At 37.0% G+C, this 22,150-nt stretch overlaps 1 protein-coding gene across 1 annotated transcript in view; it reads left to right on the top strand.

The window, feature by feature from the left end:
• The window catches only part of LOC131688855 (glucosylceramide transporter ABCA12-like), a 38,153-nt gene that overhangs the window by 5,620 nt on the left and 10,383 nt on the right, over nt 1-22,150 (top strand). The window contains exons 2-11 of the mRNA XM_058973430.1: nt 4,521-4,979; nt 16,827-17,193; nt 17,254-17,618; nt 17,673-18,739; nt 18,797-18,917; nt 18,978-19,307; nt 19,374-19,572; nt 19,631-19,814; nt 19,874-20,357; nt 20,420-20,652. Of these exons, the coding sequence (XP_058829413.1) occupies nt 4,899-4,979; nt 16,827-17,193; nt 17,254-17,618; nt 17,673-18,739; nt 18,797-18,917; nt 18,978-19,307; nt 19,374-19,572; nt 19,631-19,814; nt 19,874-20,357; nt 20,420-20,652 (3,431 nt within the window). The 5' untranslated portion in view covers nt 4,521-4,898. The remainder of the gene's footprint in view (nt 1-4,520; nt 4,980-16,826; nt 17,194-17,253; nt 17,619-17,672; nt 18,740-18,796; nt 18,918-18,977; nt 19,308-19,373; nt 19,573-19,630; nt 19,815-19,873; nt 20,358-20,419; nt 20,653-22,150) is intronic.

The following is a 22,150-nucleotide window of genomic DNA, read 5'->3' as shown; positions in this document are numbered from 1 at the left end:
TCGCGGGATGTGGAGATTAACGGTGTTGTCACCGAATCGAGTCTGACTGTTGAGGGCAGGCTGAAATACGGTATTAGTCGTTTTAAATATTCCGCACTCCAGCTGGTAAAGATAATCAAATGCGAGCGATTGTGTTCGATATCATTCGAAGAGGATAAGACGGTATATTTCTCACAAAACTCCTTTCGGGTTACTGTTCGCCTTCTTCTATCAAATGCAAACAAGGATTTTGTTATCTTTAGTTGTAAGAAAATATCAAATAGGGTAGACGAGTCCTTATTCATCTCATTAGTCAGGATGTCTATTTCGTTGATAACTCGACTTATAGTGACTGGATTGCGCTTAAATATGTATCGCCATCGTTCCTAAGAAGCAGTACAGTTGCTATTTTTGCCTGGAAAATGTAAAATGGTAGCGTTTGATCTAAGCGAAAAGTCGAGTACAACGTACCCTTATTCATCCTACCATTTAAACTATTGCTTAAAATTGAGATAGCATATACTGCTCTAACTAATGTGTTCAAATGGGTGGGATGAATAGAGGAGCTAAGATGAATTAGGGAACAGTAACCCTAGTAAATCCTAAATTTATGGGGGCTTAGGAGTTTTCATTTCCTTAATCGAGTTCTTTCCTTTCATGTATATTGAAATATTATCATTTTTGGAATAAATTTGTAAAACTGTCCCAACTAGGCCTTCCTCCTAAAGTTGGAAAAATAATTATATTTTGGTTTAAACTCTTGTGAATACTTTCAAAGTTTTTTTTTCTCGAAACCCACTTCAAAGAGCCGGAGAGGAGTGGAGAGTTGCATTTTGCATACAACTAAAAATTGGTTCTACTGTATAGATTTTGTTGGTTATTCGGCAAATTTGAGACTAAGAGAAACGAAAGCAATGAAATTGAAAGACGGATAGGTATTCTAGAGCGAATTAGTTTTAAACTTAGAACGGAAAACTAGGACTATGCCGGCTTATATGGACATGATCGAAAGGAAATGTGAAGAATCCTTTGCCTTCTGCTAAGTAAGAGTTGGGCGTTGCACCCAAGTCTACCGCATGGTCTATGGTAGAACATAACTCATCATCATGTTTTACCGCCGATTGTTATTTAGGACTAAAATGTGTTTGATATTAAGAAAAAAACTCAATCTATTTTGCCTTCTCGTTTTCGAGATCAAAATTACGACCAATCAAAATTTTTGAAAATGTATTAGAAAACAGGGTAAAAAAATCCTTTACCCTCTGAAGAGAAGTGGAAAGGCGTATATTTCGGCATTTAAACACCCCAGTTTATAGAGACCATTTGCGCAAAGAGTGAAGTCAAAAAAAGTCTACCTATCGATCGAGCACAATTGGAATCCATCTCTGATACCTCTGCAGCAAAGCTGAATTTGCTCGATAGGTAAACTTTTTTTGGCTTCACTCTCTTTGCGAACCTTTCTACTAACACTAGTGTCGCGTCAAATAAACTAACTGAATAAAAAATACTTTTCATGCCACAAAGACGGCAACGCACATCAGTACTAGTGCCCACCGCTAGATGACATCTTCCTAATCATAACGTGGAAGTTAGTAGAGCAAAAAAATGATAACACCGTATACTAATATTTCACTTGAAGACTATAAAAAGTCAAAGTCTCACCTGAGGTGATAACCCTACTCAATGAACTACGTAATTTCATTTTATAAATTCTTTATGGAAAATGTGATAATTTAAACGACTAATAACACAAGTATATGATCAATTTTTTACCCAAATATGTTATGTTTTTTGGTGCATCATTTCTCATGATATTCAAAAAATTGCGAAATTTTCAATCTCCAAGCAATTTTTGAAAAGTTTCACCAATGCTCAGTGCAATGTTTGCCGCTTGGACAGCACTGTAATAACAAAAGTTTCGGTTGGATAGGTAAATTAAAATAAAAAGCGATAAAATTAAAATTATTAAAAGATTTTTTTGAAGAAAGCTCATTTTGGTTTTGTTTTATAATTAGGGGGAACTTCTCATTCAAATGACCAAAAAGTAAACAAAATTTAGAATTTCTTCGTAAGTCAATGAAAAACATGGAAGGAAACAGTTTTAGGATCCAAAAAGCTTATATTTTCGTCGACATTTTTGGCGTCCGTGGTGACGTTCTGTCTAAGGTTAGGTGCGCGTGGAATTCCAAAACTGCCTACAGCCTACTACCTCAGGATCGATCTAACACAAAACTAATTATAAGGCTCTAAATAAAATTAAATTTATTGAAGGAATGACCCAAGAACAGGTAAACAACTTCAAACTGGACATAATGGTTCGATCTTTAACTTTGAGATCGATTTTTTAGCCCCTTTGCCCTTTAAGGGGTTATACTAAAAGTAAGCTAACATCGTGATTTTTAAAAGAGTTAGGGTAAGGTGGGGTAAATCCGACCATTGGATAAACCCGACCCCCCTCTGTTGCCGAAAATCAGAAGCACTACGCGAACTAATATCAATGTTGTCGTGTAGAGCATCGAAAATAATCATAATGGTGGTAAGACAGTATTTTATTAATCTACATTAAAATGCTCATGCGACAAAAAGTGTGTTTTTACAATTTTTTATTTGACTTTTGTGCATCATTGACTACAGGATATTTCTGATTCTTAAAGTGATTACATAATAAATGTAAGTGGATTTAAATTCTTTGATTTAAGTCCTACAAAGTGCATAGATGAATTTAGTTCAACCTTTTTCATATATTTTTTAATTGCATCGTAATGAAAAATGACGTGGTGAGGCAAATCCGACCTCAAAATATTGGGGTAAATTCGACCGCTTTTTGCTAAGAAAATTTTTATTTATCATATTGAAATATATTTTTTTTGTTATTATTTATTATTTTTTTGCAAAATGATTCATAATTACAAACGAAAGACACAAAAACGTGATGATTATAGTATTCGTCGAGCAATTGCTCCGAATGCAAATGGGAATATCATTACGTGCTACTGCTCGTGATTTTAGCATTCCAAGATTGATATTGAACTCCATTTTCTTCATGTTACAATTCAATAACACAACATTCATTGATTTATCATTGAAAATCCATAAAATTTGAGTAATATCTGCACTAAATCAACCAAAAACATAGGGGGTCGGGTTTACCCCACCATTTTTGAAAACAGCAAAAATAAACATTTTTGTAAAACGCTTATATCTCAAGATATTCCGAAGATTTAAATAAAATGCTATATATGGAAAGTTGTTCAGGAGTCTAATCTTTAATTTGGTATATAAAACGACTTGATCCGATGTAAAATGAGCATTTTACAGCCAAAACCATTTACTAGGTCGGATTTGCCCCACCTTACCCTACTATATTCAAATTCTCTTTGAAAAATTGAAAATCAATTTGTTGGTAGTACTATCGAAGAAAATAAAATCAAGATGTTTAAAAAATATATTGGAAATTGTCGTAGTTATTGCTCTTCCCCCGAAGCGCATTTTTTCGCAGACGCTTGGGGTGAACACTCTTCCAGCTAAACCAAAAAAGTAAAAAAAAATATTATTCCAAAAAAGTAAAAAAAAAAATTGAAGAAAAATACACTGTGGCGTATGTGAACGGTTCGGTTTCCCAAAAAGAAATTGTTTAAACAAAAAGCAATGTTGACAAAAAATTGTTGTTTAAGATATTCAAAATATTAAACAAAAATGCATTGCAAAGTAACAAAAACTTTTCAATGATAAATGGGCCATTCCAGTACACGAGAATATAAATATGAAGATTTTAAAACAAAAACTTATGAAAATCGGTTGAGTAGTTTTTGAGATATCATGTTCACTGCAATGGTCCTTTTCCTGTGGTTTGAAATCTACAGCACCGATCTGGATGAGATTTCACACAGATATTCCCGATAGTATGTACTTTCAGAATATGCAGTAACATTTTTTTCGATTTTTTGAGCCTTAACTTTGTATAAGTCATCACTAAAAATAGTGAATACGAAGAATTTTTAGATTTTATATGTAATTGCTCCAATGAAACTTTTTTGATGTGCGGATCGAAAAACCCATTTAACACAATATAGTATACAATATAGTATACCTTTCAAAAAATAAAAAGAAAAAAATCTAATTTTTTGAAAATTTAGAATGAGACCCTCCTCTTAATAAGTAAAAATGAGCGAACAAATATCTATTGTACTCGGTATTTTTCACGGTATCTTTTTTCGTCATTTTGCATCCTACAATCATTATTATACTGTATAGCTGTCTGTGGTATCACAAAAAACATAATTAATGTGATAATTTGTTACTAACTAACTAGCAACATCTAACGAGCCGGGGAAAATCCCTATTTCATGTATTCGTAAGAACAAATGAACAAAAATATAATTGCTTTGACACGGACTTTTTCTTTATTATCACTATATGATTCGGCATCCAGGATGGCTTAGGTCGCATCTACCAGCACAACACATGCCAATGAATATTTTACACACTGTGTCACCTTTTTTCTCAACTAATTCACACTTCCCTTCCTCTTCAATTTTCAGGGTCATTGTCAGCTACCGCGAAACAACAATATAGCAAGAGGATTTTCGTCTGTGACTCAGTCAGCAAGGCACAGCCACAGCTGGAACCGCCGGCTGTCGTGTGTGCCGATTCGACGGGACGAAGTCCCGAAAGAAACAATCATCGCCGCTCTAATCATGCCAAATGCAGCGCTATAGGATTACCGCGCCGCCCGGAATAGCATGTGATAGTAATTATTGCTCGATGCCTCCGACTGTGATACAGGACAAACAGAAGAACTGTCCCGCAATCAGTAATTTGTCCGTGTGCGCTTCGTGTACGTGATTTCAACCGCCGCGATCAGCCGGCTGTTTAGTTTAGTGTTTGTTGTTAGTAATTGAGATAGTCTTCAGCACACAATGAAGCTATCAAAGTATATCGACTGGTTGCAGATCCGTGCTTTGCTCAAAAAGGATTATTTGGTGCGGATACGACAACCCGTAAGTATGCATAGTGGTTCCATTGTTTACAACAACAAGTAAAGATTGGATATCGGTCAAGGAAATATTTTTTAAAGCTGACACCCTAAGATGCATTTTGATATGTCGACCGGAATCTCGACAAGCCCGCAAAAGAGAGCCTCTCTTTGCTTACTTTCTCTTCAGGCAATAACTTTGTCGCTTTGATGTTTATTCGTTTCCTCTTTGCATAAAATCCTAGCCGAAACCATTTTTATTCAATAAATACTGAAAAATTGCAGAAAAGTTTCAAAATAGCATTAATGATCGAAAGAGAAATATACAAATACAAGCTCTCATTTACAATCAAATCGTTTTAGATTGGGTGTGGTAGATTTTACAAAGTTCAGAATGCTATCACCGAATTCTGGATCCAGCTAAAGCGAAGGATAATTTATATTCGCACATTCTCAGGGTTAAAACAGATTATCATAAAGCAATGCCATTTTATGGCCTTGCCGCGATCTTTGCGACGCGCGTGGCTTCTTTATATAGTATCAACAAACCATGGAATGCGCGTTTGTCTAAGCGCCTATCGCTATTAGAGGCCAATTAAAGTGATACCGTTCTTTCTAGACGCCAGTCTGATTAATCTACGCTGCATACAAAAGAATCTCAGATCAGTCAGCATGTGTTGTATTCGTTCGTATGACTGAACGGCTTGTGAATAAATAATAATATGTCTATTACCATCGAACGTTCAAACCGCTCTCAGCTGATAACACGAGAACTGGGCCAGGATGTGATGAGCCTTTCTAAAAATGACTATTCTTAGCATTGACAGGTCTGTGATTCGAAAGGTCATCTTCTGTACACTCGTTGATACTGATATGTTATTTTCTATGTTGCATTCAAATTAAAACTTTACTGATTAAATTATGAAACAATCTCGGAGAAAGGGGTGCTTCTGAACAATCGTATTTTTTCCAACTAAACTCTATCACAGAGAATAGACGTCCACCTCGACTGTGAAAGTTAAGTAAAAATTAAAGGCCTATTCAAAGGTAGTTGGGATATCATCACCAGGTGCACTACTATCGCCATTTCGTTTTGTGGTGAATTGATCGCTGATAACATAGAGATTTCTAAATTGTCAACCTAATTATACCTTTTAGTACCGACACGACGTACGGTACAATAAATGTTCATGATCTTCGTAAACCGTATGTGCGAAAATTTTAAACATTTAGATTTTTTCCTTTTTTATTTCGACTATATGTAGTCACAGTTTCTTTTTTACATTTAAACGACATTCAATTAGCTAGAGATTACTGGGTAGGGAAAGTTACAGCCATAGTACTCAAGTGAGAGCAAGGATGTGGGGTATACAGATCGGAAAACTAGAAGTGGCAGGGTCATTTGAACAGGCTTAATACCTTATTATCTTTTGTCTTCTGCTGATGGGGGTTGAGCTTAGGCAGCATAACTACGAATCACTCAAGTCCACCAGCATGCCTCCTGGTAAAGACAGACTTGTCCCTCTTCACCGTGAGAACGACTATATACTACACATTAGACTGGTTCAATTTTTGACTTTTAGCTCCACCAGGCTCTACTGATCCCTTTTATTGCCTCTAGTAATTGTGCAAATTTTGGTACCGATCGTCTACGGACCCTCCAAAAATTTCAAAGTTTATATGTAAATTAGTATGGAAAATCGGTTAAAATTGAAAATAAATTCTTAAAAAATTACCACATTAATCAATTTATGAGAACACTATATATTTCTAAAGGTATTCTTCTACTAAACACATTCATGGAACATTGTAAGTTTGTAGAAATTCGCTGAGAAAAGTTATTAACTAAAGAAGCATCATGACTTCAAAACAAGTGGATTTTATTATTAATCATAGCAACCCTGTTTGAATAGCTGTATCTGCCATACAGGAGCGGTGGGTGGTAAGACTAGTTTACATTTTGTATAACGATGGAGCTTTTCAAACAGGGTTGCTATGATTAATAATAAAATTCACTTGTTTTGAAGTCATGCTGCTTCTTTAGTTAATAACTTTTCTCAGCGAATTTTCACAAACTTACAATGTTTCACGAATGTGTTCAGTAGAAGAATACCTTTAGAAATATATAGTGTTGTTACGAATTGATTAATGAGATGATTTTTTATGAATTTATTTCCAATTTTAACCGATTTTCCATGCTAATTTCCATATAAACTTTGGAATTTTTGGAGGATCCGTAGACACAACCGATCGGTACCAAAATTTGCACAATTACTAAGGGCCATAAAAGGAATCAGTAGAGCCTGGTGGAGCTAAAAGTAAAAAATTGAACCAGCCTACTACACATCCTTGCTCTCACTTGACTACTAGGCTCTAACTTTTCATAACTTTCCGTACCCAGTAATCTCTAGCTAATTGAATGTCATTAAAATGTAAAATAATAGACATTCAGATCGAACTAAATTAATAGGAACCTGAAACTCGCGGGAAGTAGCACACACACAAATGATTTTTCAAAAGGTCAATTTGTTCTTCGATGTCCAAATTCAACTTACAATTTTTAAATGTGAATCAACGGATACGGTGCATCGGGTTTCTCTGTGAACTTTCCCTACCCTAAGGTTTATTTTCACATGTTTTTGTACAATTTTTTTACACGACTTTTTACAAGTTTTTCGCCTTTTAATGCGGTTTTTTGCACAGATTTCACAATTAACGCAGTTATAACAAAAATATGATAAGTTCCTTTGAAGGTAATTATGTTCAATTTTCCTTCAGTAACGCCCACATAACGCTTATTTTAGTGGAACTATTTGTTTTTGCTTTGTGAACTTACATCACGGTTTCCGCAAAGTCATTTCTAATGCGATTTTCAGTACGCGAACTAGTTCCCAACTTTATGAACATCATTCATAAAACCAAAGGTTGACTCATGATGATTTTCATAGATATAGGAGCCTTAGTTCACAAAATCAAAATATTCTGTATATGTTCTCGCGAACTATTACGCGAAATTCAAAATTGTATTCATGAATCCATTAAATTCTCGTGAACTAGTTCATGATCTCTAATATATTAGGTACGATCCAATATCCGTGCTCGTGAAATAGTTCACGAAATCATGAAATATAATTCATGTATTCGTGAACTGGTTCATGATATCTAGTATAAGTCACAACTCAAGTTCATTTTTGTGAAATAGTTCAAGAAATAATTAAAGATTATTCATGTATTCGTGTATATCCCTAGTACATGATTTGCAATCTACTTTGCGTACTGGTGATATTTAGAAGATATCGCTAATCATGTACAATTTCATGCAACATGATAATGAAATTTACCCATGAACTCTTTCACAAAATTTGGAGAACTATTCGTGGAATCGTTTTTACTACATGCACTGTTTTATGAAATGTCCAGCTGCTAGCGACCATAGTAATAGACACGAGCATTATATATAAAAAACTATTAGGACCTCGAACATCGTTATTCGTTTGATAATGCTAATGGTGATGTCTGGATATAAAAAGAAAACTGCGCTGAGAATCCCAAATGGTGTGCGTGATTTAATTCACAGAACAAGTCACATTTTTATGATCCAGTTCATATTGTCACGTTATTCCGAATAAAAAAAACCTGTTTTAATCCACCTAGCGGTGCAATTGTGCCTTTCTCATTTCTCTAAACTATGGCTCGGTGGCTGGTTATGTTCAACATAATTGTTGAATTACACAATGGCTTGCCAGCCACGAACTTGATGAGCTACGTGTCGATGGTGAAACACTTGAAACAAAAAAATATCATACTTAATTAGCCTAATCAGCATTAGTTCAATGTTATCTGCTTGCTAACTCATTTTGTCATGCGGGGGTGTGTGTGAGGAGGGCGAACGACTCTCCAGCTTAATTTGGTATGTTTTGGGATATAGTGGTGGTTTAAAGATGATAGGGTTGAGAGGAAGGGGGAGGGGGTACACGGGCTGGATGGGGTGGTGGTGGTGGAATGATTTAAGGGTATTTTAAATGGAAAGGGGAGTGAACAGTAGAGGGGGGTAACCCCTCTTCTTATACCCTCAACTACGCCCCTGTTAAAAATCCAGAAACCTTATGTCAGTCAAAAAAAATGGCCGGGATCAGGTTGACGGTTTTCAGAGTGATTGCATAACCTTTCTATATGAGAAAGGCAAAAATGTGCCAAAATCCAAAAAAGTGCATTTTCATCAATTTTTTTTTCGATTTTGCCTCAAATCTCGACGTTTCATGCACTTGAAAGACTTAGTTTATATGAGAAATTTCTGTGTGGCCGCACTCTTAAACCCGTAATTCCGGAACCGGAATTCCGATCAACAAAAAATTCAATAGCAGCCGATGAGAAGGTTGTACCTTTCATTTGAGACTAAGTTTGGGCAAATCGGTCCAGCCCTCTCTGAGAAAAATGAGTGACATTTTATGACACATACGCACATACACACATACAGACTTTTTCCGATCTCGACGAACTGAGTCGAATGGGATAAGACACTCGGCCCTCCGGGCCGGGATTAGTTGGGTGTTTTCAGAGATTGCATAACCTTTCCATATGAGAAAGGCAAAAAGGTGCGAAATCAGCGAAGCCCCGAAAAGTCAATTTTCATGAAAAAAAAATTCGAGATAACATAAAATCTCGACGTTTCATGCATTTTAAAGATGTTTGGCATCAAAAATACCAATTTGATTTCTGAAATTTCATGGGATCCCCCCTTTGAAAAAAAATTTTGAGATCCGGCTTACATGGGAATTTCATATGTGACCGGAACCATATAAGCGATCGGTACATAGACATCTGTGGGGATGTTATAGCTATCATTTGGAACTAAGTTTGTGAAAACCGGCCCAACCATTTCCGGGAAACTGATGTAAGTTCGTTAATTTTGAAAGGTGGCCGTTTTTCCCGGGCGCTTCCGGAACCGTCTATGGTGACCTATAACTGCAAATTTAAGTTGTTTGAGAGACATTTTAGGAAATTCTTACCTTTTTTGCCTTTCTCATATAAAGGCTATGCAATCACTGAAAAAATCGACTTTTCAACCGAGGCCCGGAGGGTCGAGTGTCATATACCATTCGATTCAGTTCGTCGAGATCGGCAAATGTTGTGTGTGTCATTTAAAATCACACAATTTTCTCATAGATGGGGGAACCGATTTTCATAAACGTAGTTTCATCTGAGAGGTATAACGCTCCCATAAGCTGCTATTGAATTTTTAGTTGATCCGACTTCCGGTTCCGGAGTTACGGGTTGAAGAGTGCGGTCACACAGCAAATTACCATAAAAACTGAAACAACCATGATGCCCAAATTACTTAAAACATATTAAAATGGGTTCAACATTACTCTAGTTGGCGGGTCTGGATTACTAATGATAAATCAAAGCAGCTTTGACCACATTGGCCACCTATCACGGTTCATGATGCCTCCGGGGAACTCGCAAAGTTCCTAAGCAAATATCACACATATTACCCAGCGAATTCTCTATCGATTTTTACAAACTTGATTTCAAATGAAAGATACAGTAATGCCATTGACTGCTGCTGAATTTCATTCGGTTCTGACTGTTGGTTCCGGAGTTACAGGTTGGTTAGTAAGATTACACTGGAATTTCCCATATAAATCGGTACAATCGTAACACCGAGAAGGCTGAAAACTATTGAAAAGGTCACCAAATTACTTCGATTCGCATGTCTAGATCACTGATTGCCAATCAAAAATTCTTTGGATTTATTGTCCACTATCGACGATTCCGGGCATATCCCACAATTTAAGCCACATCGGTTCTTCGGTAATGACTGAACCGATGTTCTCAAACCAAGTCTCAAATGAAAGGCAACATTTGCGGTTGAGTATTGTGTCGCCATTCAGCACACCTCCCTTCCCACCCTTGCCCTCACACCTCGCTCCTTCATTACTCCTCTCCCTTTGGACCACCCTCACATCCGCATTTTCTTCATCCACCCCGTATAACGAAATAAGATGAAGGATTTCTGACACATCCTCCACTCCCACTCTACTAAACCCCCACCAGCTCCGCTTCCAAACCCCTTTCACCAATATAATCACATGAAGATAACATTGAACTCATGTTGATTAAGTTAATTAAATATTAGGGGTGCCAGGGGCTAGTTGGTGGTTGGGGTAAGTTGGTGGAACCCCTTTGGCTTTGTTTCCATTAGACAGACAGCGCTGCCTCTCATTATGTACCTCAAGTTATGTGAAATCCATTATCCAATGTGTTTTTGCTAAAAAACATTTTGTTTTGTAAAAGTTGTGGACGATATTGTGTTTTCGAGCATACCAAGTAATTTTTTTAAATTTTAAGCACTTTGTTATTTAGGGTGATAATAAATCTATTTCCCAATTGATTTTATTTTTCTACAGTGCGTAAAAAGAGCTTTCAGTATCCGTATAGATATTAAATCTAACCATGATCTAAAGTTATTTTTTAAATAGTTTTTTTTTGTAAAATATGCGGTTGAAGTAAGTTGGCGGTGACGCACGCGGGGCAAGTTGGCGGTACTATTTACAGTGCAAATATAATCATCAAATATTTTTATTTTTGGAATTCACTCCAAAGTAAAACTTTGTATATCACGTTAATGCAGGGGATATTGAGGGATTCCATGAGAAACCGGCCGACCGCAAAATATGACCATCGTCGATTCGAACGAAACTTTGCAGATGTGTTCGCTGTATGAATCTCCATGATATTCTCTGGCAATTGGAATATTTTGATACAAGAGTAATTTTTCAAAAGGGCGTAAACGTTTATACGTGTATGAATTTCAATTTTTTTTTTGTTCGATTACTGTATTTTATACAACAAAACTAGTTACAGGGAATGAATACTTCTGTCCGAAAAAAAATATACACTGAAAAAAATGTTGTCATTTTTCAAAAAAATCAAAAATTTATGATAAAAATTTAAATTGCGAAAAAACCCATTTTTAAAATTTTTTATATTTTGTTACCAAAAACCTAAAGAGAAAAGAAACATTTTGATTGTGATTGCATGATGGAGAAAAAATCGGTAAAAAAGTTTTTTTAACAATAACTTCGTACATGTTTTTAAATTTCATACTAATTGACATACAAAATTGTAATTTTATTACAGAATATAAATCTAAGCACCATTTAAAATCAAAATGCATTTAACAAAAATCTTCCAAAATGCGATAGTTTTCGAGATATTTGAAATTTTGTTACTTCAAAAACAATTAATTCGTGTAATTATGCTCTTTTTAAAAGTTATTCGCGTTACCCCATCAAAATATGTCAAAAATTTAATGTTTATCGTTTTAAAGACGTAAAAGCAACCTTTTTAGTTTATTTGGATCATGGAGAAGCTTTCAATAAAAAAGTTTTCCTAACAACAACTTTTGACATTTTTTTATAATTCTTACTATTTGTAGTCAAAAATACAATTTTCTTTTTGAATATGATTCTAAACGTTATTTTAAATCGAAATGCTCTTAACAAAAATTTTCTAAAATGTAGTAGTTCTCGAGATATTTTAACTTTTGTTTTAACAACACAATTATTTTGTTTTATTACGACCTTTTCATAAGTTAGTCGCGTTTCTCCATCAACAATAATAGGTTTTTCAAAAGGCCCGTAAACTTTCGTGCAACTTTCTCTTTGACATCAAGGCGATATTGTAAACCATTTGAAAGTTACATGAAAGCAACCAAAATATATTTCAACCATAGGGTCTGTTGATTAAACTATATAGGGTGATGAGCCTATTTGCGCCATGTTTCTATTATCACCCTACCCGTTTGAAGCCGTTGGTTAGAGCAGTATCTGCCATCTTTGTTCAACGCATTGAGTCAAATGGTAGCGCAACAATAGGGGCACTCGATTCGGGTTTTTATTGTGCTCAAATACGAGAATTTTACTGTTTTCAACGCATTTGTGTTATTATATTGGTTCTTAACAACGAAGCAAAGCGGTTGATGTCAATTTTTACGCATTCCATTGATTGTAAGGCAAGAAATTACCGAATTAGTGCGGCACCTTGCTTAGTATGGTGAAAATAGGCTCATCACCCTAGCTGAATCATATGTTGGTTGTTTTCATGTAACTTTAAAATGTTTCACAATATCGCCTTGATGTCAAAGAGAAAGTTGCAGGAAACACTTTTGAAAAACCTATTATTGTTGATGGAGAAACGCGACTAACTTATGAAAAGGTCGTAATAAAACAAAATAATTGTGTTGTTAAAACAAAAGTTAAAATATCTCGAGAACTACTACATTTTAGAAATTTTTTGTTAAGAGCATTTCGATTTAAAATGGCGTTTAGAATCATATTCAAAAAGAAAATTGTATTTTGACTGCAAATAGTAAGAATTATAAAAAAAATGTCAAAAGTTGTTGTTAGGAAAACTTTTTATTGAAAGCTTCTCCAGGATCCAAATACACTAAAAAGTTGCTTTTACGTCTTTAAAACGATAAACGATAAATTTTTGACATTTTTTGACGGGGTAACGCGAATAACTTTTAAAAAGAGCATAATTACACGAATTAATTATTTTTGAAGGAGCAAAATTTCAAATATCTCGAAAACTATCGCATTTTGGAAGATTTTTGTTAAATGCATTTTGATTTTAAATGGTGCTTAGAATTATATTCTGTAATAGAATTACAATTTTGTATGTTTATTAGTATGAAATTTAAAAACATGTACGAAGTTATTGTTAGGAAAACTTTTTTACCGATTTTTTCTCCATCATGCAATCACATTCAAAATGTTTCTTTTTCTCTTTAGGTTTTTGGTAACAAAATATAAAAAAAATTAAAAAAATGGGTTTTTTCGCGATTTAAATTTTTATCATAAATTTTTGTTTTTTTGAAAAATGGCACAACATTTTTTTCAGTGTATATTTTTTCAGACAGAAGTATTCATTCCCTGTAACTCGTTCTCAGATATTTTTGCTGTATAAAATACACAGAGGGGGAACAACTTGACAGCTCCTATACAAATCATTGAAACCACTTGTTTTGGGTCTGTGGGTCTAAAATGGCGGTTCAAACTTTATTCAAGAGCAATTTCTAAAAAAGCGTAAACTTGTTCACAGCGAAAATTTTCTTGTTCAGATTTTTCTATTTTGGATAATTCATTTTTTAAGACTTTCTGGGGGTTTAGTGTTGTTTTGTTTTAAAAATAATGCATCTTTATTCCGATGCATTATTTTTAAATGATTCATGATTTTTTGGAATCATCAGCATACAAACCAGCGACGCTTATACTAGTTAGTGAGCACCATCATTTAGTCTTAAGGTATTAGGTAGTAATATTTGTATTGCAATGTAAACAACACACACAATGGTACTGGACTGTTTTTCTCCCTCAACGATAAAAATGAGCTGCGATCACTTCTGAATTTCGTGGAAACCTTTGCACCGTAAATGTCGCAGCGCCTATCAGTTAGATGCTATGCTGTCAGAAATAAACAATCGAAGTCAATCCCGCATTGTTAAATGCGTGAAAAATAATAATCACAAAAATTTATGGATTAACGACAAACTTTCGAAAATTGTCATATGCGAAAGATGTTTCAAGGGCGACGGGAGAAAAAGTTCACACAGTTTGTTTACCAAGATCAAAAAATTAACTTTTTAATCATTCTACCTAGAGCCAAACGACCTTCAGCGAAGTTGTAGAACGACAAATTTTGGAAAAGTTTGCTGAAGACATGTAAGCACTATCTATCATACTTTTTATTTTACAATAAATTTAAAGTCGGAGCTTAGGGTGTTTCTTCGAAATACAGTTTTATTCCAATAACTTTTGCTGTATTCATTAAAAACTGAAGTAGTCTTCAGACAACTTTAAAATTGTTTCAAGGCGAATAATTTGTTTCATGGCACTATATATCTAGTTATTTGCGTTGAAAAGTTATGAGCACTTTTTCGCCAAAAATGGGGTTGTTTTGAATAACAATATCACTCATTTGGGGCAAATAAAACATAATTCTTTTTCAACTATAAACCAGGTCATGATTAGAGTTATAATTGAGCAAAAAATGGCGAACACGATATTTTTTAAAATTTCATAAAATTGATTAAAAAATCTATGTTTGAAATATTAAGTGCTTATATCTTCTGAACAATAAAAGCTAGAGTTTTGATGTATTAGAAGAAAATGTTCGTCTTTAACAACTCTGAAAAACATCTGAAGGATAGGTTGTAAAAAAATGAAAACTGAAAAAGTTATATTAAAAATTTGGTTTTTCATGAATTGACTCTTTGTAATATGTTCCAATTACTTTCACGGTGAACAATATAAAAAATGTAGTTTCGTTTTCATGATAAAATATTGCACTTTATAATACTTTTCTACTATTTTAAATAGTGGGTAGGGTGGTTCTAAATATTTTAAAATAAAAAAAATTACTTTTTAATGGTTCTAGATAGAGTTTCGCAGTCTACCACAAAATTGAAGATAATGAAATTTTGAAAAAACTTTGTCGAAGACACTGAAACTCTATGTCGTATACTTTTCATTTTATAAGAAATTTACCAAAAAAATTTAGGGTGTTTCTTAAAAAATGGTTTTCTTTGTATAACTTTTGCAGTTTTGATTTTTCATTAAGATCACTTTAGAAATACTTTCAGTTATTTTGAACAAGAGCATTTCGTCCTAATATATTGAACCTCTAGCTTCGCTCGTTACAAAGTTATATATACTTTTTACTAAAAATAAACAATTTTTTGAGTAAATATTGCAAGATATAAAAAAATATCGCATTTGCCATTTTTTGGTGATCTATACTACAAAGCATGCTATTTCATATGAAAGCAACAGTATTCAATGTTGAGTGCCCGAATCGAAGAAAATTCTATTTGAAAAAGTTATATTTTTTATATAAAAATTCTTATAACTTCAAAACGAAAAAAATTAAGTAGCTGGTGTTTTAAAGCAAATTATGTGCCCTAAAATAATCTTTAAGTTGTCTAAAGGGTGCTTTAGCGTAAAATAAAAACTTCAAAAGTTATAGAAATAAAACTGTTTTTTAAGGAACACCCTAAAGCTTACATTTGAATCGTATAATGGAAAATATAAAAGCTAGAGCTGGCTTGTCTTCAGCAAATTTGTCTAAAATGTGTTGCTCTACAACTTGATCGAAGACAGTAAAGCTCTATCTCAAACCGTTAAAAAGTTCTATTGTAAATATTGCTAAATTTAGAACCACCCTAGCATCGGTTTAAACAAAAAGAAGGGCCTTGCAAACATGTTGCAAGACTAAATCATTTAATTTTAGCAAAAAGTTAAAATTCCTGCTAAATTTGCATTCTGGACCACTGTGCAATGCAGACAGTTAGTATGATTTTAAATCTATGCTAAGTGCGGGGTTCTTAAAATCCCTGGACCCTTGCCCCTTTGCCGTGTGTATTTATGCTTGACAACGGTGGTTACATTTACTCTAACACAATCCAGAATAACTCATGTATTTATAAACTGTGGTGTCCCCGACTCCATAGATATGACCTAGAAAAATATCCAATTCATTAGCCACATAAAACATAAAACTCGGTCAACTCTATCAATAGTAATTAGATGTTAATACACCCAAGAGATATCAAGCAATTTTTTGTTCAAGTTTATCTTATCACAGTTGAATTTCACTAACCATAATTAGGTAAAAACAGTAATTCAATATGCGTCGAGTCCAAGTTCTTCACATTCAAAATTTCCCGGTTCGAATTCGGGTTCACCAAATTTGAAATTGTCGGGTTCCGTCCGAGTCTTATCAGAAAAAAAATAACCATCGACCATTTCTGAATCCTATAGAAGTTCCAGAGCTATTATACCCAAACCTAAATACTGTCTCATTCCAGTGGATGACCATCGTCCAGTACGCGTGGCCCTGTTTGGTATTCCTATCGTTGTACATTCTGCGGAATCGGTTCCAAGCGGAAGAGATCGGCGACTGTCAGTTCCCGACCCGGCAGCTGCAGAGTAATGGAATCCTCCCGTTCTTCCAGTCGTACGTCTGTACCATCGAAAACGAGTGCAGTAGTCCGCAGAAGTTCGAGGAAGTCAGCCTCTTCGAGCGGGCCCCCGTAACACCCCTACTGGACATTATTCAGATTTTCCTGGATACCCCGCAAATCTACGATCCGGTGGTGAATTTAGCTCGGGAAAGGAATCTAATAGGAACGGTCACCGCTATCGTTACTAATCCGCGTTTCAAGGAGATTGAAAGTAAGTTGGTTTACAAATAATTTTCAGAACTTGTGAACTTATGTTGGCTTTTGCTTCCAGCGAACGCCGATAAGCTAGTCAACATGTTCCCCGAGATCCAAGCGATCGTCGGAGAGAGCTTCAACATCGAAAAACTGTTCGCCGACAATCAGATGTTTTCCAACTCCGGCAAAATATTGTGCGGCAAAGCATTCCCCCGAAGTGATAACATTCGGTTCATCAACAACGTACTGTACTCGCAGGACTTCAACGGGGCAGATCCGGACGAGCTGGCGGCAATGCCGACGCCATACTGTAAACAGCTGTACCTTGATGTTACCAACAGTAACAACGGGAAGATAACCTGGAAAACGTTGAAGCCGATTCTGCAGGGCAAGATTCTGTACGGACCGTCCAGCGAGAGAAATGATGAAATCGTTAAATTCGTAAGTTTTATTATGTTATTCACAAGTTCGTTCATATTATTTTTTGAAATTTAGGCCAATCAAACCTTCGTTGACATGGGTCGTCTGCGGGACTTCTTCAAAGGGTTGAACACTACAGTTGGTCTGCTGCACACGGACGAATCGTTCCGAGCGAGCTTCCAGAATCTGATCGAACTAGCAAAGTCTCCGATTGTGCAGTTGATCACCGGCGGAAACGTCAACATTGAGCTGATTGAGTCTCTGTTGAATGGAATCATGAATGAAGAAACGGTTGCTACTATACTGAACACGATAGCAAGCATTTTCGAATGCTTCTCTACTGATCGCTTCGTACCGGTTGCAACGGAAGCTGCCCTAGAGGAGGAAGCATTCAAATTGAATCAGAAGAAGTTATTTTTCGCTGGATTGGTTTTTGAAAATGGAACGAATCAAAATGACATATTGTACAAGATTCGGATGCGAACGGACGATACTCCGGTGACGGAGGAGAACCGAAACCGATTCTGGTTTCCCGGACCGGAGGCTAGTTTCGAGCTAGATATGAGGTACCATCGTGGGTTTATCCAAATTCAGCATGCAGTAGATATGGGAATAATCAAAGCACTAAAGAAAGAGAAGGTCGAAGCCGAAACAAGCATGGTTGCGGGTTTGGCTGCTGATTTAGGTCTTGCACTTGGTGGTGGTGAAGCAGTCGATGAGGAAGCTGATGATGACGACGACGACGTCGAAGAAAGCACAACAGCTGCATCGAACAGTACTACGGAGGAACTGGACTCGCTGTTCGCTAACCTGAGCAAAAAAGTAACCATTTCTCAGTCGGATCTGAACAAATTCAGCAACAAATCGGCCCTCGATGACTTTTTAGATTTTAACGACGACGACGACGAAGAGGAGGATGAGGTAGACGATGAGGTAGCCGGTGAGGAAGCGTTTGATTCAAACGATTCGTCGTCTACTACGGAAGCGACTCCTAGTCGCCGTAAGCGGGCACCACAGTTCAACTTTATGAGTCTCTTGCTGGGTGGTGGGTCTGGAAAGACGAACCAGGAAATCGTCTATAACGTTTCTAAAGAAAAGTTCTACACTAAAGAATTCCCATATCCGAAATACGTGAAGGACAAGTAGGTGGTTTTCGAGTTTTTTTTAAGGAAATAGATTGTAATTTAGGTTTTTTGTAGCTTCAAGAAAGGTCTGTACCTGACTCAATCGATTCAGATGTGCTTCTTCATTGCCCTAATCGTGCACGTGTCATCGTCAGTACGGCAGAAGATCTGGATGAAGGAAAGTGGTAATATTATGGTAATACAGTTAACGATACGTATGTGACTAGTACATGGAGTTAACGAACCTTTTTTCCAGATTATGCGATCAATGGGTCTCAAGTCCAACTCCGACTCTATGTCATGGGCGATAACTACATTAATAGAACTATGCATTGTATTCGTACTATGCCTGATCATTCTTTATGGCGGTGGAATTCTAGTACATTCCAGTAAAATATTCTTGTTCGTGTACCTGCTAGTATTCGGCCTTTGTCTAATGGCTTTCTGCTACATGTGTTCAATGTTTTTTGCTTCCGCTAGTATCGGATCCGTTTCGACAGTAATTTTGTTCCTCGCGACATTCCTACCGTACATCATAATAATCTCACTAGGGGCTGTTCTTAATTCTGGGTGGCAATTTGTGGCGGTAAGTTGATGGTTGCTGCCAAGTTACACATTCGTAGATTACCGTACTAATTTCTGTTCATCATAGAGTTTATCATTTTCGACGGGCTTCTGTTACGCTTGGAGGTACATAATGCGAATGGAACTGCAGTATCGTGGTGCCGATTTTGTCTCCGCATTCAGTGGTTCAATGGAGGAGAATGATCTCATGTTTGGAATAGTGATGATGGTATTGGATACTGTAGTTTATTTCCTCATTGGACTGTTTTATGAAAAGATGACTCATGGTAGGAGGATGTTAGCCGCAATTCTATAGTCGTTCACTAATTTTGATCTGCATTCCAGAGGATACAACCTTCAACCAGGTTGTCAGAGCAAAACTGGATAAAAACGTTGGAGCGGAATTACGAAACGTTGACGTGATTTACGAAAACGATAAAAAGGCTTTGGATAACGTTTCGGTAACCTTCAAAAGGAGCGAGGTTACATGTCTCCTCGGTCGCAACGGCGCTGGAAAGAGCACAATTATGTAAATATTATCTGTCCCTCTAAAGAGTTCAAGTTTCTAATTCTTTTTCTTTTACGCAGAAAACTTCTAACCGGTCAGATTCTGCCAGCAGTTGGCGACGTTCATCTTCCACTGGACTACGATCTCATATCCGGTCTACGGAACAATGCGGAAAAAATCGGATTATGTTCGCAAAACAATATCCTCATTCCTAACCTCACCACCAAAGAGCATCTACAGCTGTACGCACGCATCAAACTAACCAAAGGGTTTGAAACCGAAGTTCAGCGAACTCTAGATAACCTCAAGATGGGTAAGTACAAAAACTACCACGCGTCCGAACTGTCCGGAGGCTTCAAACGAAGGCTGTGCATTGCGATCGCATTCCTCGGATCGCCGAACTTGGTTATACTCGACGAACCGTGCAGTAGTGTCGATACCAAGGCCAGAAAGAACATTTGGGAGCTGATTCAGACGCTGCGCAAAGATCGTGCGGTCATTCTGGCAACGCATCACCTTGACGAAGCGGAATGTTTGAGCGATAAAGTTGTCGTTCTGGATGATGTAAGATGCTAATTGATACGAAGAGGTTTTTTTTACCAACCATGCGCTATGATTGATTACAGGGAAAGGCTATTCTGGAACAAAGCCACGAGGAACTAAAGAATCAATTTACGAATACGTTGTACGTGGATATAACGCTAAAAGCGCTAACAGAGAGCGAGCGTGCCGGGCTTATCGCCGAACTCAATGAAATCATCAACAAGCAAGCTAAGCTGCGGTACGAAGTAACGAAACTTCCCGGAAATAAATTGCAGTACAGACTCAACTACAAAGAAGCTAGTCCGTCCGATGTAGAGTAAGTTCGAATTTTTTCCATAGTTGTATTAACCGTTGTGTGTCCAACAAAAACATCCGGTGTTAAGCGAATTTCGGATAAAAACACGGATATAAAAATCAAACTGTCTTCGTTCACGGGCACAGTTGAGTTGCTGCCTGGGCACAGCTGCCCCAGCTGATGAAATCCAGTTGCTGAGAGCAGATCAAATGGAGCGACAGATCAGAGAGCTGTTCGCAAGCGACGGTTAGATTTATATCAATAGGCTGAGGGAGATCGACAGTGTTGCTGTGGGGTAAAATTATTGGTTTCCGAACATACCGGCCTCCTTGAAATCACCTAAATTTCAATCGAAAGCCTTTCTAGTCACACAGACTCCTTCCCCTCTCTAAAGTATGCTGTTTGGTGCTGTTATGGTGGACCATCGACGTCATGTACGGGAGACTTAAATTCGACTTTGCCAACTGCTATGCAGCCGGCGTCGATAAAACAAGACCCGAACGACTCCGCTGGCTCTACCACTTCTACTGCTACTGCTGCTACTGGATCAACTGCTGCGGCTGTCGTGAACCTTTGTTAACTCTGCTCGGGGCTTCCAGCAAAGTACCTGCGCAAACTGGATGAGTTTTGGGGTGACATGCTCAGATTTCGAAAACCAGGAAAGTACCAACCCGGGTTACTTTGTTGCTAGAACCCTGCTCACCACTTAAGACTTGTGGCTTAATGTAGTTTTTTTATTGTAAGTCTTAAAAGGCTTCAAAATCCCGGCACTTCGATTCACATTCGTGCCTAACCACTAGAAACACTTCTTTCTCTTTTATCACTCTTCTTCCCCACGGAACCACAACAGGGTATTAATTCGTGGTGGGGGGACGTTGTTCTTTCGTCGCACCTCTTTCTTTTGCTATATCTCGGAGCCTCACTTCATTCATGAAATGGCTCGACCTTTGAACTTTGGTTTAACTCTCGACTCTTCTCGTGCTTCTTGTCTCCATCTATTACGTCACCATTTATCTCTCGTCCCCGTGAGCCGCTTAGATGCTGATTCCATGAGCCATTTAGCTTCTGTTTCCGTGAGTCATTCAGCTCCCGGCCTTACCACGATCTACTCGGATAGTCCCCTCCGGTGACATTACCCTACTCACCGACGGAGTAATTTCTCCCGACACCGATACCCGCTCCAACGACTCAAATATTATCCGGCGGTGAACTACCCTACTCCGACTGAGAGTTCCCCGGCAGCGGAATTTCTCTCGGTACCGGTGTTTGTTTTGTGAGCCAATTAGCTCCCATTTTGTCACGATATAGTCGGATAGTCCACAGCGGTGAATCTGCCCTACTGTGAATTCCCCGACGGTAGATTTCTCCCGATTCGTTTCCGTAAACCATTTAGCTCCCCCGCGTCGTCCCGATCTACTCGATCTAGTTCCCGTCGGTGGACGTAGCCTACTCAACGGGCCCGCCAGTAGGTGCTGAGGTCTGTCCAGAAGCTCCAGATGGAGCATAACTTCCGGTTCAC

This window comes from Topomyia yanbarensis, chromosome 3, assembly GCF_030247195.1.
Source record: "Topomyia yanbarensis strain Yona2022 chromosome 3, ASM3024719v1, whole genome shotgun sequence".
In the NCBI taxonomy this organism is placed as follows: Eukaryota; Metazoa; Arthropoda; class Insecta; order Diptera; family Culicidae; genus Topomyia; species Topomyia yanbarensis.
The sequence above is the reverse complement of the archived record's forward strand: the minus strand, read 5'-3'. Positions and strand labels throughout refer to the sequence as shown.